This window comes from Lissotriton helveticus, chromosome 1_2 (genome assembly GCF_964261635.1).
Source record: "Lissotriton helveticus chromosome 1_2, aLisHel1.1, whole genome shotgun sequence".
Taxonomy (NCBI): Eukaryota; Metazoa; Chordata; class Amphibia; order Caudata; family Salamandridae; genus Lissotriton; species Lissotriton helveticus.
This window is the reverse complement of record NC_136058.1, coordinates 122,993,941-123,013,633: the sequence shown is the minus strand read 5'-3', so window position 1 is coordinate 123,013,633 and position 19,693 is coordinate 122,993,941. Positions and strand designations below refer to the sequence as shown.

Below are 19,693 nucleotides of genomic sequence, written 5' to 3'. Positions count from 1 at the left end.
AGACCCCCGAAACGCTGACTGCGCAGCATCAGAGGCACCCTCGACGCTGTGCTTTGGGGTTTGAGAAGCCCCAACCTCGAGCAGCCCTTGCACCGAAGATCAGCCCCCGAGCATCTCCACGATCTGCGTGGGGCCCTTTTGCACTGTGCCACTCGACGCGCCATCCCGGCCACTTGCCACGTGGCTAGCGGCCATCTTGGCGACGAAACCTTCCATTTACACTGCGGGTCTGGTTGCTCCAGACTTGCCCTCGCTCCTGTAAAAAGGAGCCCCTGCTCTGACCTTGCTGGTCCGAGTAACAAGCCTTTTTCGATTCCTGCGTGGCTTGCATTAGCCAAGGCCTGTTTGCTCCAATCAAGTTGCCGACACCGCCAACAGCGAGAAGCCTGCGTGGGACAGCTCGTGACCGACTCCTGGACGTCTTCGACCCCTCGTGTCCACGTGGCTGCAGAGAGAAGCTACACCTCGACGCCTGTTTGCACCCGACATCGCCTGGTTCCACTCTGGTTCCACGGTAGTCACTGGCTAGTGACTTTGAACATTGTCACCTCTGCTTTCAGGTCTTCACCTCTTCAGATCCACCGGAACTCTTCACATCGAGCCGCCTGCAGCATCTTCAGCTCCAAGCACCATCGACCTGCGTGACGAAACCCGACACTATTTCGACCCTGTGCACCCGCTTCCTGTGGGTGAGGTATTTCAGCTCCGCCGGTGTTCCCACACTGGTACACACCTCTAGGGTCTGTGTCTAAAGTTTCATCCTTCTAGGTCACTCGGAAGGTTCCTTTTTAACTAACTTTGTAACTTTTACGCACCATTGACATTGCATTGGTAAAGCGTGCACTTTCCGCACTGCACCCGAGTCCCGCGGGCCTTTCCCGACTTCTTCACTGCTAGTCCCGAACAGCTCCAGCGATTCCCCAGGCCCTAGGCCTCTTCACTTTCCCCATAGTGGTTCTTATACCACTATTTTAGTATATGGTTTAGGTGGCCCCTAGGGCTCATCCATAATTGTGCAACTTTTGTGTATTTAAACTGTGTTTTGTTTTAACGCATTTGCTTCTGTGCTCATAAAGAGTATCAGGGTTATTTGTAGAAATAAATCTATATATATTTTCAATATATATCTGTGTGGTGTCCTTTCATTTGGTATTCAAGGGATTGTGTATGGTAAAACAGCTTGCTTCACATGCCTTTACAGAGTTTAGCCTAAGACTGCTTAGTCCATGCTACCCCTAGGATAGCTTGTCTATAAGGTTGACTTTACAACCTGCACCATAAGGGTTGCTTGGCATGGTACAAGGTGATCACTAGAACTAGTGAGCATCATATACCAGGCCAACTTCTCACACCTACCACTTCCATATTGTAGGAATATGGCTCTGTGTATTGTATACTACTAGGTGGTTATATCGTGCACAGAGTCCAGAGATTTCCCCAGAAGTGTACATTGCTCAATGCAAACCCAAAGTGCTCTATTTGTGCTAGTGTGGGGAGCAGCCTTAGGCCTAACACAGAGGAGTGCAAGACATTTGATGTGCCCTCAATGACCAATAAATGACACATGACTCAAAAAGGAGATCCAGACCAATAAAAAAAGCTATACTCAAGATTTATTTTAAGACTAAGATCTTCACTGAAAGGTAATTTTGTTTTTAGATAGACATTCTTTTCAGTTTCAAAAGTGGACACAGTGCAACTTTCAGTCTCTGCAATGATTACCCATGGAGGAAAACAATAATGCCGTTTTACATTTATGTAACTAACTTACAAATCCAGTCTTCAGGATGCATGGTCAGCAGAGGGCAAGATTCAGGTAAGCACAAACACTGCACGGCCAGCAGCACAGGGGCGACCTGGTGCAGAGGTCAAAGTTTATGATCAGGCCCAATGTTGCCCAATGGAGACTGAGGATGCTCGAAGCCACACTGCTTGCAGATAAGTAAAGCGTCTGTAGGTTCAAGTTTTGGAGGTTTAGGTAACCACGGGTGACACAAGTCAGCACCAAACATACACCACCAACAGCACAGGGACGGTCGGTTGCAGGGGGAAAACACGATGTCGGGCGCCAAATGCAATTCAATGGAGAAACTGTGTTTGGAAAACAGGCTGAAGGCGATGAATTGGAGGCTGCACAAAGCGTACCAATGACAGCAGAGGTAACATGTCTGGTGGTAACAGGCTTCCTAGTGCAGTCTGAGACCACACCAGGGTTGGTAGGATTTCAGGGGGCACCTCTGAGGTGCCCTCTGAGTACATGTAGCAATACATCCCATACTGGCATCAGTGTGGGTTTATTGAGAGTAGTAGTTTGGTACTAGACACTCCTGTGTTTAGGGAAGCAATCATGGAGTGAGGAACTCAAGTTATCGAGCTTCCAGACCATGTTCTCTCTATGACTTCCCTGGCTTTTACAATATAAAGTAATACCATGCCATGCCATATTGTATGGGCATATTTGCTCATGCGGATATGCCCACACTTGGGATAAATTAAACTAACCAGCTGTAACAAACTGGTACAGCAGTTATTGAGACATAATTGAAGCCACTGGGAATAATTTCACTGCTTCATAGTCCCCATAACTGAACATAATTGTAATTGAGCAGATCATATGCATTTTGCTAATAACTTATGATATGCTAGTTATACATTTCTTTTCAGCTTTCATTGGCAGCCTGGAGTTCTGACCTTTTGTGAAGCTACATGTGAAGCTCACAGAACTGTAAGAAGGAAAAAAAAGATTTGAACTAAACAAGCACTTACAAATCCAATAGATCTGGCATTGGTTGCCAGCATGTTGGCAATTCTTATTTTGTTTAGATTGTCCGGGTCATCTTGGGCCTTCATTAGTCTTAAAAAGAAAAATAAGAAAAATTGGCTAAAGGCAAAAAATGTGTTTGGTTTAAAAAAAAACACACACACATAAGTACTTCCCGGCCCTGAAGGGAACTACTTTGTGTAGGGGGGTGCTCCTTGTGAAAGGCAGTATGCCGTAATTCATAGTGAAGCCAGCCAATGGCTGAAGTAGGCCAATGCATTGCCGCTTGATGCATGCTCATGTGTGTGGAAGAAAAATGTGAATAACAGAACCATATGCGAGTGGGTGATATTTGGCTGAAACCCCCCTATAAGTAACTATGCTATACACATGATTTTAGTAAATTCAAAAGATCTTGGCTAGCACAGACCTAAAAAAGCCAGTTGTTCTGCCAACCTCCTACCTTTGAGAAAGAAGGAAGGAAGGAAGGAAAGAAAAAAGGAAAGAAAGAGGAAAATAATGTTCTAAGGAAGGCTAGGAAGAAAGTGAAAAGAAGGAAATAAAGAATGCTAAAGCGAAAAAAAAGAGGAAAAGAAAGGTAAAGGTCAGTAAGAAAAAGGAAGGAAAGAGAAAATGCAAGAGGAAGGGAAAGAAGGCAAGAAAATGAAACAAGAATGAAGGAAAGAAGACCGAGAAGGAAAGAGAGTGCAAGAAGAAACGAAAGTAGGCAAGAAGAAAAGACAGGAAAGTAGGCAAGAAGAACTGAAAAGAAGGCAAAAGAGAAGAAAGCAATAATGAAAAGAAAGCAATGGTACGGAAAAGAAAGTTAAAAGAAGGAAATAAAGGCAAATGAGAAGGAAAAAAGAATGCAAGATTGAAGAAAAGTAGGGAAGTAAGAATATGGAAAGAATGCAAGTGAGAAAGAAAGCAAGAAACGAAAAAAAGAAGGGAAAGAAGTAAAGTAAGAAGAATGACAGAAGGCAGTAAAAGACAAAACACGAAAAGGAAAGAAAAGGCAAGAGAAAGAAAGTAGAAGGAAGAAAGAAAGAAATAATTGAAATAAAGTTAGCAAGAGAGAAAAAAGGAAAGAAACAAAGAAGGAAAGAAGAAAGTGCTGCAAGTGCTTCAAATTAAACCGAATAAAGACTGGTTCTCTCACTGAGCAAAGTTTATTAAAGAACCATTGGGGAAACTGAGTCCAGAATAAACATGCTCTGAAGAATTGTCTGATTATGAATTCACATCATATAACATTGTACTGCATACACTGTAAAAAGATAATACCTCCATACAGAACAGTTTCGAATGAAAGCTGTCATTATTTTGTGAAATATTGGCAGTCAGGTAAACAAAAGACACTCCAAAAGGAATTTACAACAGCCTTGGCAGGAGACAGAAACATATATTTGGAATGTGCCCTGTGAAAGTCAACATTAAAGTAATAAGTAAAAACAAAAACACTGGCACTGAAATTAACTACCTTGTCTGCGGATGTGCTTCTTGTGAGAGTGCAAAATGCCAGCACTTCAAGTGAAGTTAATGGAAACTAAAATGGGAATGACACAACAATCGTTGAAGAGAGGTGGCTGAACGTTCCTTTAAGTAAATGTATTATAAATATAATTTCAGTAAAATCAAAACGTATTGGCTAATGGACTATTGTAATGGCCTGTTGATCTCGACGAACGATGCCTCACTTAGGAGACTGCAGGTAGTTCAGAACACGTCAGCACGGCTGGTCCTTAATGTTCCACCTCGGACCCCTTTTTGTAAAGCTGCATTGGCTTCCTGTCCATCAACGAATTAAATTTAAAACATGCTGCACTATCCACAAGCGGTACAAAAGGGGGTGGTGATGGACGGAGCATCTGAATCAATCAAACACTCTCACCCAGTCCACAAGGCACTGCTCAACCTGGTCCCTTTCTATCTCTCAGAGAAATTCTTGCCCTATGTACCTCCAAGATCCCTCGCTCAAGTGTTAAACACCTTCTGGTGGTACCTCTAATAAGAAGGGTTAGATTAGGAGGAAAAGCTCTCTCCTATCTCGGCCCCTGCCTCTAAAACGAGCTTCCTCTCCCTCTAAGACAGTGTCCAGAACATCTGCAATTCATAAAGTTGCTTAAGACCTTCCTGTTCTGTGTTCGCTAATCCTGTTGGAAACTGCCGCTTCTCCTCAAAGTCTGCTCCAAGCGCAGAGATACCCCTTCGGGGGTCGATTCTAGCGCTATACAAACAAATAAATAAATAAATGTCAGACCTAAAAATTAGTTTTTTTGCAAGGGTTTCTTATCCTTTACTGCTGAATTAAGCACCAGATTTGTCTTAGCCTGTGTGTTATTGTGAAGAATGTTGCTTCATTAAAGAAGTAAATCAACGCAGTCGAAGCAGGAAGCGTTGTAAATCAAATACGATTTATTCTTCTTAAGTATGACAGCATAACCACTGGAGCAGTTCCCTTCAGAAGGATGTCCAACTGCTGAATGGAGGATTCAGCGGTTGGAGTCCTTTGACAAGCATGAACCACGAGCGATGCATCTTTGAAGGAAAACATTCCTTCAAGGTACGCGCTGTGGAATGTATGTTACACAAAACATTAATGGAAATGGAAGAGACACAATAATGAATAAACTACTTAAAGACTGTAAGGAATGAAGGAACACATTACAGTTATGTCAGGTATTGGTGAATTGGAGTTTGTTGAAGATATTTTTTACCAGGTACAGCTAACAATGGACACTGATTGGAATTAGAATGTGTATGTTTCATATAGATTTTTGTTATGACCATATGGTTAATAAAACAATGAACAATGACCAGGACATCGGATTTACATGATTGTGGCCTAATTATGGATATACCATCCTAATGAAGTACCTCATAACATGCAGATTTCAACAAAAGTTTCTAGCTCAAATCCCCTAATGTAACATTGTTTGTTTTTTCTTGCTGCATAAGTTGGCTAACTTTTCTCTAACGTGATCCATTGGTGCATACATCTATCAGCCATAACAATGGTGAAGCCCTTGTTGATGTGGCGGTCTGTGATTATGATGATGAAACCCATATTTCAAATTGAACCGCAACGTTTTGCATATTTCAGGAATTATTGTGCAATACGGGGATTTTGAATCTCTGCTGTTTATGAAATAAAATCATCCACTCATGTAATTTTTGGGCTGGTTGGGTTTTACTCGTTTTCATACATTTGTTTGCTTTTTACAGTCATAGAGTCCACTTAAAAAGATTTAGCACTTTTCAGCTGTGCCCTGGTCTTGTACTTTCAAGGTACTCTAGATCCAGGTTTCTGGCTTACTCCTGGAATTTGGGATGAAACCAGGAGTATACAAATGCAGGTTACAGCAAAATTATTGAAATCCAGGCTCATTGTCTGCATTACTGATTAGAAATAGTTTTTTTTGTTCTGTGAAAACTAGAGGTACTTATTTTCTGGGCGTTAACAGAAGACACTCAATAGTTATTGCAAATGAACAAGAGGTCCTCACTTAACCACTGTGCGTGCCTTGTCCTAAAGGACAAGAAATAAAGCGCATCAATACTTTTGGAATCTATTGTGTTTGTATTCTTACTCATCATGTTTTGTTAGTATCCTTTAAATATTAGGTAACAATTTTCTGATGTATGTATTTGCTTTTTTACTGACCATGCTTAATGTCTTTGTGAAATACATAAAGGATCATCTCTTTGCATTCCAGGTGCTATGGAGACCTTGCTGGTGGCTTAGTACAGGATCCATTCCTTGATTCAGCCTGGAAAGTGGATCATAGTATCATTGTAAGTGTTTTGTGCAAAACAGCCACTGTATCCCTTCTCTTACTAAATATTTTTCCTCTCAATCTCATCACTTTATGGCATCAGTTGTAGAAGGAGCAATTCCTTTGGTTTGTGGACACATTTGGAATGATCTGCAATAATCTTTTGCTATGAAGATGATGTTAATTTTGCAGACTTTGATATTAGCAACTTGGGCATGTTAGTTCAATTCTTTGAACTCCTGAAATTAAATATCAGTAGTATTAAATGGATTTCATTTGGAGGGACGATTCTTATTCAATCAGCAAGTGATAGAGACAAAATATGTGTGTTGACTGCATTTAACACTTCCGGTGTCAATAGCACAATGTTCCTCATGCAACAAGGGGCTCAAATGATTTGGATTGGATATAAATAGGGTTTATAAAGTTAGCTGCTCAAATTACTTAATCGTATTAGTTAAAGGTTGACCAAATTAACGCTTTAATATTTGTTCAATGTATCTTTCATATATGTAAAGCAAACCATTTTATTTGTAGCATTTTAATAATTTTCCTTTACAATGGCATAGATCTTCAGTGCGTGGATTAGTGCAGTGCATCTAGTACCCATTTGCTGGTATCAGTATGATTTTTTATCAATAACTAAAACAAAAGAAATCTGATTGAAAGCCACCCACCGTAGTTGGGATGTAGAGAAGCCAATCACAAATATATTTTATTGATATTAGTAGCAGCAAAATGCTTGCGAACAGTATGCTTGATTTGTGCATTCATTATCAGATCATGGCAGCATGAACATGGCATAGTGGCACAATTGTATGCATATTAAGGATGCTCTTTACTGATAACTGGCAGATTAAGAAGAAGCGAAAATGGCCTACAGTTACAACATTCCACCCATTATTTACCACAAGGGAGAGAAACATTATAGATTACTTCGGTCACAGACAAGTTGAAGGTTCCCATCAGCCAATTCACAGTTGGCACGTAGTTCAAGCGAGTGTGTAGGTAACAGTGAAGCTGTGACTGCTTCTTTATTGTGTGTGTGTGTTTTTTCTTGCTGGATAATTCATTTCCCCTTACAAGGAAGTCAGTTTAAGAGTACGTAAAATATCATATGATAGTTTTCGTATAAAAACTGAAATCATGAATAGGTAGAGCCACCACTTTAAACCAGTCTCTAAACTGACAGTCATTCGCATCCACCTTTCGTCTCTAAATGCCTACACGTCACCAAACGTTGTGTAGACATACTTAAGACAGCTCCCCGCCATCAACCTTTTCTTACGATCTAATATGACTGTGTTTTGTCACAATGGCTGTGATGGTGCCTTTCATCTATGACCGTGATAGGACTGATCCAGCGGAAGCATGTGCAAATATTTTGGTAAGCTCAGACATAAACTACCTTACACACCGTAAACTCAAGCCTCAGCAACACTATTCACAATGACACAGAGTTTGGCCTTGAGAAACTCTATAATAAATCACAACCATATGGTCCTTCAGTGGATCTTTGTATGAGCTAATAGGGACTCAGATAATTTGAGCCAGAAAGCGACTTCTTCATTAGGACCTGGAGAAAAAAGGTGCCAAGCTAATAATAATATTTTTACAATATCAATAATATCATTAATAAGAAACACAAACACATGAAATAGTCATTAGATGCTTTTACCTAAACTTCAGGATGAATGGTCAAAGCACAACAACACATTAGAATCATTTGTTAATCATCATTTTCTTTAGTAATACAGGTACATCACAATACATCACAGCTAAGAACAAATACATTATCAAATATCATTTTGTGTGAGGGAGAGAAAGAAAGGTAACATTGCAAAATACAAAATGCAATTGGAAATCATACAAACCAAAGCTCCGTTGTAGATTTTTCAGAGGCAGGACACAAGATGAGTCCAATAGAATGTTAGAGTACAGCGTACAAGCAGCTAGACCTGCTCAACTTCACCAGCCGGTAAAGTGCAGGGGAATCAAGAGAGTTCATGTAAAAGAGTCATACCGACACAGTGAATATAATTTAGCAATATCTTTTAATGGAGCTTGTAAATCAGCATCCATGTTCATCTCAATACATCTATTGAATGCCCCCTGTGCATTCCTTAAGCCTTAACATTCTTTTAGAGCTAATAACATCATAATGTCATTTACACATCATTGCATTCTCCCCCGACCCCCTAAAATAAATAAAACAAAATAAACAATATAGATTAAGTAAATAGATCAACATTGTTCAATTACTCTTTCCGGTCTTCTTGAAATTCTTTCTGATTTTCTCCGTATCCATTCATCTTGTTGATCATTTGAGTGTATAATTCTTTGTTTAATATTTGGTGTAATTTTTCTAAAGAAAGACTTATTGCTTGTTATTGTTCTGTTATCATTTCCTACAGTCATTGCTGAACCTCGTTTTCTTATAATTTCCAAAGGTGTAGGGTGAAATCTGTTTGTGATTTTTTGTTTTTTACTTGTTGTTGTCGAACTAATACCAGGTCACCAACTTGATAGTCTTGACTTTGATATTTTTTTACTTTTTCTGCGTAATATTTCATTTTTTCTTTGCTTCTTTGTCCTTTTCTAGTACTTCGTTGTGTACCTTTGGAGGAATTGAGGGTAACTGTGGTAAACGAGTTTGCATTGATTGCCCAAACATTAAATCTGAAGGACACTTTCCAGTTGATGCATGTGGAGTACTTCTATAGTCTCTTAAAACTTGACATAACGCTTGATTTATTGAAATTTGTGAAAGTTTCTCTCTTTGTACTGCTTTTTTAATTGTTGCCATCAATCTTTCTACCATTCCATTTGCTCTAGGCCACATTGGAGTTACCTTTCTTTGTATTGTTCCCAAATAGATCATACATTTTCCAAATTCCTCTCCGATAAACGGTGGTCCATTGTCTGTCTTCAATATATTAGGTATTCCCCATGTTGAGAATATCTCATCTAATACTGGAAGTACCATTGAAGTGGATGTAGAAGATATTAATTGTACGATCGGAAAACGAGAATACTTATCTACTATAGCTAGCAAATAATGTCCTTAGTCTAATGGCCCATAAAAATCTGCTGCTACATTTGACCATACAGCATCTAGTAGATCTGACCTATGTAATTCTTCAACTCCTTATTCTTTCACAGTGCATTGACAGACATAACAATTTCTTCTACTTGTTTATCCAGCCTTGGAAACCATAACTTTTCTCTTAGAATTGTTTTTGTTGCTGAGACACCTCAATGACTTTCGTGAGCCAAATCAATCACACGACATTGAAGACTCTCTGGTATTATTTTAGTTCCGCTGAATAGTATTCCTAACGAAGTTACAGATAGTTCTGAACTTAGGTTTTTGAACGCTAGTATGTCATTTTTTTTTACATTCCTTTGAAATGGACTTCCATTGGTTATCAATCTCCACTTGTTTTCATGCAAGATTATTTTCATTTCTTGAAGGGTACTGTCTTTTTCTGTTTCCTGAATTAGTTCACTTTCTTTAAAAATTCCTTCAACTGCTGATCTTACTATAAAATCTATGTATTCTTCCACCTCTATTTCTTGCTCATCTATTGCTGTAGATGGATGCCTGGATAAATAATTTGCTGGATTATGTGCTTTTCCAGATTTAGGAATAATTTTAAAATCATAATCCATGAGTCTCATTCCCCATCTTTCAATTCAGGGTGGCATTTTTGTTTTAGGATTTCCAAAAATAGAAACTAATGCCTGATGATCAGTGATAATCACAAATGATTTTCCATAAATAAAATCATGAACATGTTCACATGCCCAAACAACAGGTAAACTTTCTTTCTCTGGCTGCGAATACCTTTGCTCTATTTCAGATAAGCTTTTACTAGCATGTGAAACTACATATCTTGGAGTTTCTCTTCCAGGTTTATGCTGTACTAATATTGCTCCTAAGCCTACAGGACTGACATCCACTATTAGTTCTTTACATAGATGTGGGTCAAAATATTTTACATTTGCTGCATTTGTTATTTCCATCTTTATTTTTTCAAATGCTTGTTCACAGTCAATATTCCATTGAAATTGTTTTCCTTTCTTTGTTAATTCCCTTAGAGGTGAACCTATAGCTGCAATTTTTTTTATATATCTTGCGCAGTAACTTGCCATTCCAAGAAAAGTCTTCACTTTTTATAGGTGTTCGTCTCCCTTCATCGCCATTGTAAAAGTCATCCAGACACAGTGAATATAATTTAGTAATATCTTTTAATGGAGCTTGTAAATCAGCATCCATGTTCATCTCAATACATCAATTGAATGCCCCCTGTGCATTCCTGAAGCCTTAACATTATTTTAGAACTAATTACATCATAATGTCATTTACACATCATTACAGTTCAGGGAAAATCAGGGTTCAAACCGACAGCATGTCAAGCTCGAGTTTTGCAAAGGAAAAAATCCAGAAGAGAAAGCACCCGTCCTTTTCCCACGGGGTAATTATACCTCCTTATATTATCAGTTCCTTTTCACAAAATATCTTTTTCGCAGTTTGCATGATTTCCATTGGTCAAAATCTGAGGTGCCACTGTGGTGTGATCGTTTTCTATCCCAAATCCTCCAGAACCCATACGTAATGTCTTTGTTCAGTGTTCACTGTTTTCTAAGAATGTATAATATCACTTCCCTTCGTAGGAAATGTATTTGAAACTTTTCATGTCCGCTCAACACGCTCTCCCTTGAGCTTGCAACAAGGTCGAATCCGTTGTTTTAGTTACAGAGAAAATGTCCATTATTCAAACTGTAGACAAGAAACTTCAACAATAATATTCATCACTACAATGCAATCAGGTCAACATTTCTAAACCATCCGAAGAAAGTACAAGAACTAAATAAATTTCGAAATTTGAGGCCTACATGGAAAACTACTAAATCATCATTTGCTAATGAATAAACAGGCTGTTATTGAACACGTTTAGAGAAATAAAAATGCATAATAAATATAATAAAAGGCTTACTAAATTAAACTTATAAGCATGGTCTGATTATGTTTCATTAAAAATATAAGCAAGCATTTTCTCTTTAGATTCTCATGTCAAGGAAACTATAAGCAGGATTAATTTTATTCAAGCGTTTTCATAATCCTATTTTGCTAAAGTACAATTTTCATTAATATTTTTCACATTATCACAGTACATTAGTAGGTTTTTCTCTCCGTCATGAATGACTTAACCTCCAACCAGTTTTTGACTCTTTTGCATGCTTTTACGATGCAGTTTTAAACTTTCCCATATTCACAAGACTCTCAGTAATGTTTCTTAAGTAGGTATTAGTATCACACCCTATGAGCAGGATTTGACCAAGTCTGATCTTAAATAATCAGACTCCATCAGGACTGTCTGCAAAAACAGTTTCAAAACCCCTTACTATTTAACATATGATCATCTGTACACATTACATAGCGACAAATTCTCATAGGCGCCACTGCAGTCAACTTTGTCCCAAGATGTAGTGCAAACATGTCCATATGTAGTTTGTACGTGGTGATAATCCAAGAACATTGACACTGTACGTTGATCAAGTCTCCCAGAAACCAGGAAACCGATCCCACTACCGACTGACCCGCTTAACTCCTGGTAACGCGGATTTTAACCATTGATGCGCGGTCTAACTGAATTGCGCCCGATTCTGGGGTGCTTCCCCAGGCTTCCAATTCTTTAGCCTCTGCCCGCACCGACCGGGTTAATTCCACCCCGGCATTAGAGGCTTATAATGTCAAAGGCAATTACTAAATGTCCTGATGATGGTCCCCATGACTAAGTAGCGGGACCGAAACGCCTTCGACTTGTTGTGCACCTTATACAAAAACTTGATTTATATATTATATGTAATGGTGCTTACCTGATATTTCTGTACACTCACAATTTTTACAGAAATCGCTGCTTTTGCCTTGAAAAGCCCTGTGTTTGTCCTCTGTCAACCTTCTGTACTGATCTGATTGTGTCTGGGTACAGGCTTGTGCCCCACACTGGTGATTTGTTCAAGGTATTCCTTCTGTAAAAAACTTTCAATTGAGTAAAAAATTGAAGACCTCTGTCCGGCTGGACATGTCGCTCCAAATATAGAATTGATTCTGTCTATATTCATTGTATCTCATATAATTCCTATGCATGGACCACTGTTGTTTCACAAAAGATCAAGTCTCCCAGCACAAAATATCCTAGCCAATGCCAAGGCACATTTCATCATTGCAATGCCCAAAAACCATGTTGTAAGCCTTGATTTCCAATGCAACTATGACAGCCAGGTGATGGACTTAAGCAATATATACTATCCCATTCCTTTCCACAAAATCCGTGCTAACCTGATTATTGCAACAGCCTCCTGGTTAGCCTAACTTAAAATGCATATCTATTATTAGGTGGTGTAACCATCTTTGGTGTGTTTATCACTCAATCTCTCTAGAAAAAATCTTGCCTCCATTCTCATCGCTAGACTGACTGTCACTAAGAGCAGTGGCAGTGTGCACATTAGTGTTCCTGGTATTAACAGCAATGTTTTTAACTAAACCTTTTCCTTCTACACCTTTCCATAAAACTTGTGGTCCACTGCCCAAAACCTATTTAAATATAGAAAACAATCCCTCACTTTCACCTTTCAAGACTGCTTTAACAATTCAACTTATCTGATTGGAGAAACAGATAAGGTACTCACCCCTTCTCCACTGATCCCCACCCACCTAACTCTTTCTTTCTTGGTAATGTAACAGACCATGTTGAATAATGTGCATTAGGTGTGTATATATAATATCTGTACATTACATTTGTCTTTTTTCCTTTCTTCAACCAACCACCTGTCTTACTACATCCAGTACGTCTGGTACTAATGTTACTTTTCAGTAAATACAAATAGAAACTTGAAATATTGTATACATCATATTGAAGCTACTGGACCTCGGATTTACACGTTAATTGGGCATGACCAGTGTTTTGGACAAATGAGGCAGCAGCAAGGATGAATACTGAAGACTTTTAAGACATCATGCAAGGCCCGATATTCTAACCCTACCTTATTTAAGATCGGGAACAGTTGCTTTAGAAATTGTTTGCCAACCATGGTTATTGTAATACTAACCAGCAAATGACAAAAAAAGTGAACATCTTGTTCTTTTCCTTGCTTTAGCCGTGGACCCTGGACAGCTCTATCAGTGAGGAGAACCGGGCTGTCATTGAGAAGATGTTGCTGGAAGAACAGTATCCTTTTGATATATTTTTGATTTTTCATTGCTCCGTATTTTGCAATACTAACATGTAATCGTGTCATTTTATTTTAACCAGTTTGGTCATTAACAACCTACATTCTAGCAATCGTCAGTAAGTGATTTGTAATAGTTTCTTTGAGAACATCAATAGAGGTGTATAATTTTGCGATACTGCCAAGAGTAGGAATATATTTTACTCAACATGTGGGATCAAATTATCAAGCAAAGAGCTAGCCAATTCATTGGATGTAAACTAAAACAGTTGTAGAACAAGAAAATGAGAAGGCAACTAATAATGGTCCTCGTCATGCTTTATGTATAATGTGTATAGTTTTAGGCTTGCTATATTTTAATGGTGTATTGCTTCAGTTAAAATGAAATAGAATTGCCAGTAACGTATACCATGGACAACATGTTTCACAAGAGTTTAAGACATAAAAGGAGAACATTTTGCCATATTTTATATGGGCAGTTCCTTGTATTTAAAATGGGACTAAATAACTAAAAAGAACAGAAACCCCATTTAAACACAAACTGAATCAACACATTAAAGAATAGTCTGCAGAAAAGGCAAATGGTAAAAAAATAATTCCATCCAATAAGTATGTCAGTACCCTAACTTGACAACCAGCCACATATTCCTCCAGTCATGTTGCTGTTAGTGAGGTGTAGCAGTGGTGTGAGCTTTGGTTATGCCATCAAACAACTATATCAAATAAATGTGCCTATCGGCGGATTTGTGCTGTAGTTAACACCTTTCAGCATGGTGCACCAATAAAGGGAGTCTTGGCACTCCTATACAGACATAACTGCGCCAGTCGAGGAAGAATGAAGCCCATAACAATGATGGGTCTCGTACACTCACCTACCAGGCAACAGTAGAGTATGTCCTGCACTCTCATTTTGATATTTCTGGATTTTGTTACAACAACAGTTGATGTCAGTAGAGGGAGGGGAGGGAGTGTCAGACAACAGAAGGAGAAAATGGAGAGGTGGCGAGTTCAAACCTTTTCCACAGAAGTAGTAGGTTTCAATTTTGTACCTCGTCCTACTACAGACTCTTGAGCTTCACACCCATCACCATACACGAATACCTTTCTGCCCTGCCAGGTGTCACACTTGTGAGGTTAGATTAATACATTTCTTAATTATCTGCAAAAGCCAATTTGCCAAACAGTTAAGGACCATCAATCTCTCTGTGATATGTCTGATGATGATTGATGTAAGCGCCAGTGGTGACAACTTGTGCTTTCCCTTCGTGGCATTTTTCTGGGATCTTAAAGGGACTGGCAGCAGGCAGGATTCGACACTTGGCGCCCTGACTTGGAGTGATGCACTTGGTTTTTTCGCAACTCTGCTGCAACCATCGTTACCTGCACGGGACTTCAAGTCCCAGGACTCTTTGCTACTCCTCATCTGGGCCGGAGCCCGGTCACGCCCTCAGCCCCAGGCGTGATTTAAAAAATCCATTACACCCGCTGCGCGGGAACGTCTCGGGAGAAGCCCGGGACAAGGGCGGGACCGTTTCTGACCGTTTCTGACCGTTTCTGACCGTTTCTGGCCGTTTCTGGCCGGGCTGGGCCCCCCCTCTTGGCTCTTTGTATTCGTACTTTGGGTATTTGCTATCTGTTATTTCAAATCAGGGTTTTTGCTTGTGTAATATCAGCGGTCAAAGGCTATAAAAGTTACATATTTACTGTCCATAGTGTTACGTGCAGTCTGATATCATAAGGATTAGGAAAGGGGAAGCGCAACCCTGTAATACCTATCCCTGCTCCAGCCCCAAAGCAAAAAGAAGTTACAAAACCTCAGCTCCCTAGTTTAACAGCTATAGATCGCATGCTCCAAAAAACTATAGGGGTGGTGGTCAATGCCATAGAAAGCACTGAGCGTCGTCTCTCGCTTCCTGTTGGCTCTGTGCCCCCCTTACTCCCTGCAAATGTATTGTTGTTCTCTACCAATTCCCAGGATTCGTTATTGGCACCGTCCTTTGTTGCTCTTCCAGGTGGTGGTTATCCCCCGATGCTACAGAATTTAACCCCCACGGCGGTCAACTCATCCCCAGAGACTCCCCCCTCCTTTGTTAGATTATTGTTGACCCCTCCCATTTTTCAAATCCAGGCTACTGTTGATTCTTCATCTCAGGTTGGGGTTCTTATCGATAATGGGAGTTGTAATACGCCTGTTAACACTAGCTCAGCTTCTGACTCGCAGTCAAGCGTAAGCAGTGATAGTCCTAGCGTAAGAACTAGAGGGCAGATGGCTAGGCGTAAGTCCAAATACGCTGCTAAAGATTGTCCAACTGTAAGAAGCTGTAAGGGGCTAGCGCAGGGAACCAAGAAAAAGAAAGCGCCCGTTAGAAATGGTGAAATAAGGGGCAAGATTACTGAGAACAATGCAGCTAGGGATGCTCCGGTTGTTACTGAGGTCCAAGGTCTATTTCTTGATGCATGCCCACAGGAAAGAATAGAGACTCCCCTGGATAAATCCCCTGATATCCAGGAATGCAACGATCCTGCTAGTGGCAATACCATCTTGCCGTGCCCCCCCAATTCTGAGAGGGATATGCCCCCGATTGCTTGTATTGAGCATATCCTGAAGTCTTTTATTTTGCCTTTGACTGAGAGGTTGAAAGAGCTAACAGCAAGACTTGACCGATTTGAGCAGGGAACTTTGGACAATTTTTTTCTCCATAAAGGCCCTAATCAAGCTACATTCTAAAAATAGCCCAGGATAGATGCCCAGAAACAATCTTCACTGGTAGCCCCTCCTGAAGTGGCCAAATGCTCATCCATAAAGCTGGATGGCGCCTTACAGAGACCCCGAGAGGAACTAATCCCCCGGATAGAACGGCGCCAACGAGCAAAGCTCCAGCGACAGCCACAAAACCAAATAAGGTTAGTAATCCAACGCAAAAGTATAATAAAAACAGATTTAAAAAAAAATAATAATCCAACGCACCAATTACCAACTAAAGGGGATAAGGGGACCCGTGATAGCGCACCTACCCAGGTACAGAAGGACAAACAGAATTGTAGTAATATAGACAGACAAAGCAATGATCCATCTTCAAATCTTGACTTAGCTCATAGTAGAGAAATTAACCCTCCATGTATTAATTTGCCTCCAGCTTGTATGCCCTATGTAGCTGTATTGGCAGGAGTCCCTTGTTTAAAGCAGGGAAAAACTGAATCATACACTGAACTTAAAAATAAAGCTACATTTTGGCTAAACAATAACAGGCCACTTCCGAGGGGCTTAGATGGCAGGATTATCCTTGTTAGACGAGTTAGCTGGGTGGGAAGAAGGACAAAGGACATCCAAGGGGATTGCATCCTAGTTAATTTTAAAGACAGCAGAGTAGCAAGGACTATTTGTAGCCAGCAGAACATGCATGGTGAGGGTGGAATCGGCACCCGTGACCTGGGGTATTTTTACCCGTGGCCACTAAGCTGGCACCAGAGACAGAGCATTGGCAACCAACTGTGGGGAGGGCAAGCTGATAACTTTGGATTCTACCCAAACCCTGCTTTTGTTAGAGGAGATATTCATCTCGGAAAAAATACCAGGTATTGACGTAGAGACTACTTGCCTTTGAATCCCTTGTCAGCCCCAGATGATAGCAGAAGGCCCAAAGGGTGCAGGTCCCCAACTACTTCTCCTGGGATTTCTCCTAAACCCCCGATTTCAGTCCAACCTGAGGCAATTTATAGGGGGGGATAGACTCGAGTTAGCATCTCGAGTGGAGGCAACCAGTAATTGCATAGCAATCGTGGGGGAGTGTGTTAATAATTCTCCCTCCGGATTTGGTTTATCGCACTGTAACAATAGATCTGTTACCCCCCTAGGGACTTCCATCTTTCCAGCAGCTATTTCTGTCCGGAAGAGCAAGGCTTCTCCATCGCATGCTCTCCTGCCATTATATATGGCAATTAATTCTGGAGGTGAATCACCAACACCACTTAGTGATCACTTTATCTGTCTGCAGGATAAGGTGAGGCAGTTGGGCCTAACCTGAGGATCATGAGCTGGAATAAAGCAGGAATTGCCAGGAAAATAGCTCTTCCAGACTGGAATACCCAGGTGGAGTCTTACACTATATGCATTTTCCAGGAAATATGGAGCCTTGAACCTAACCATCTGGGAGGGGTCGGCCTTCGGGGGGGCTCCTCATATGGGTGAGCATTTCCCTGGGCTGCAGCATCACTCAAAAACATAGTATCTCACCTGATATCCTCAGGATTTCACTGAGAGGATCAGGCAGCGGGAAGTCTCTTGACATATTTAATGTATATGCCAGGGATACCAAAGGTAGCTCTTTATCCCCCACAGTAGCACTGCTGGAAAAAGCTCTTGGCAATACCTGTGATGGCACACAAGCACTGATCGCGGGGGACTTTAACTGTACGTTTGAGCCCCTTGCGGCTGAAGACATTCTAGATGTCACTCAGGACGACTCCAGGAGGGGTATACCCATACTAGCGATCCAACCAATTAAAAGATGGACACAGAGGGCGATTCAGTTGAATGCTATGACCCTGGAGTATGGCTTACGAGCATTAAATGGCAGAACTACTTCAGATCCTTTGGGCGCCCACACATACAATAGGGCGAACCACACGTCTAGGATTCACTACATTCTCCTTGACTTATCTCTTTGGCGATTTGTCTTAGATATGGTAGTAATACCCACTGTAGACAGCGATCACAACTTGCTGTCCTTAACCCTAAAGCATCTATGGGTAAAACATAATAGCTTAGCTTCACCGTGCAACCTAAAGTCCACATCTACAATTATCCCATCCAATTGTGGAAGGCGCCTTAAATGGCGCAAAGTTGCCCTAGATGAGGCAAAAGTTCAGGCTATGGGACAACTTGTGGATGCCTCGCTAAGTGAGATGGGGATGTACTCTTTAGAACATTCTGACCCCTCTAGAGTTACGTCACTGTTCCAGGAGACCCTAAAATCAGTAGGTAACCTATTCGTGGTGCATTCACATGGGGGTAGGGCAACAGGGCGCCAGAGGCCCAATGTGAAGCAGGGATGGTACACACTCAAATGTAGACAGAAGAAATCTGCCCTAATTGAGGCTCTCAAGGCGAAGTTACAATCCCTGATCCAGCAAGCCAGGAAAGAATATAATTGGGTGGTTGCAAATGCCAAAAAAGAGTGGGAGGATGCATATTGGCATACACTTAGAGAGGCCAGTGCTGGGGGGGATGCAGGTCGTTTTTGGAGCGCTATAAGGGCAAGGAACAGGCCCGATAGCGAACTTATTACTTGTAACATTACTGGGCAGACCTGGTTTGACCATTTTTCAAGCCTGTATTCTTGTCAGTTAGGAACCGCTCCTTGCAGCTCCCTAATACTACCTGGAGAAAACACCGTATTCCCATTTACAGCTAAGGAGGTTGAATACGCGATTAGCTGCATTGTGCCCCAAAAGGCAGCTGGCCCTGATGGCATCCCTGGGGACTTGCTTCGGTCTATTCTGCCACAATGGGGGAAGCTTATTCATACCCTACTCACTGCAATTGATAAAGGTGCCGCTATCCCCGAATCCTGGAAGGGGGCTGAGGTCGTCCCCATTTTTAAAAAGGGCCAGAGGGAGGACCCAGCCAATTATCGCCCTATAAGCTTATTAGACTCGACCCAGAAGGTTGTGGGGAAGGTGCTGCTCGAGAGAATTTTTCAATGGGCTAAAGATAATGAGGTTCTCTCTGATTATCAAGCGGGTTTTAGGGCTGGCACCGGCACTATAGAGCAGGCTTTCAGCCTATTGTTGATTTATTGGAAAGTGGTTGTCGTAGGCAACGGCAGTCTTTATCTTGCATTCATTGACTTAAAGACTGCCTTTGACCTTGTGCCCAGAGGACAACTATGGAGAGTGTTGGCAGATATGGGGATTCCCC

The 19,693-nt window shown here is 40.9% G+C and overlaps 1 protein-coding gene across 2 annotated transcripts in view; it reads left to right on the top strand.

Annotated features, from left to right (window-relative positions):
- MYSM1 (Myb like, SWIRM and MPN domains 1) overlaps positions 1–19,693 on the top strand; it is a 367,486-nt gene that overhangs the window by 22,432 nt on the left and 325,361 nt on the right. For both annotated transcript variants that reach the window (XM_078669957.1, XM_078669947.1), the window contains exons 2-3: positions 6,478–6,556; positions 13,702–13,772. In XM_078669957.1, the coding sequence (XP_078526083.1) occupies positions 6,478–6,556; positions 13,702–13,772 (150 nt within the window). The remainder of the gene's footprint in view (positions 1–6,477; positions 6,557–13,701; positions 13,773–19,693) is intronic.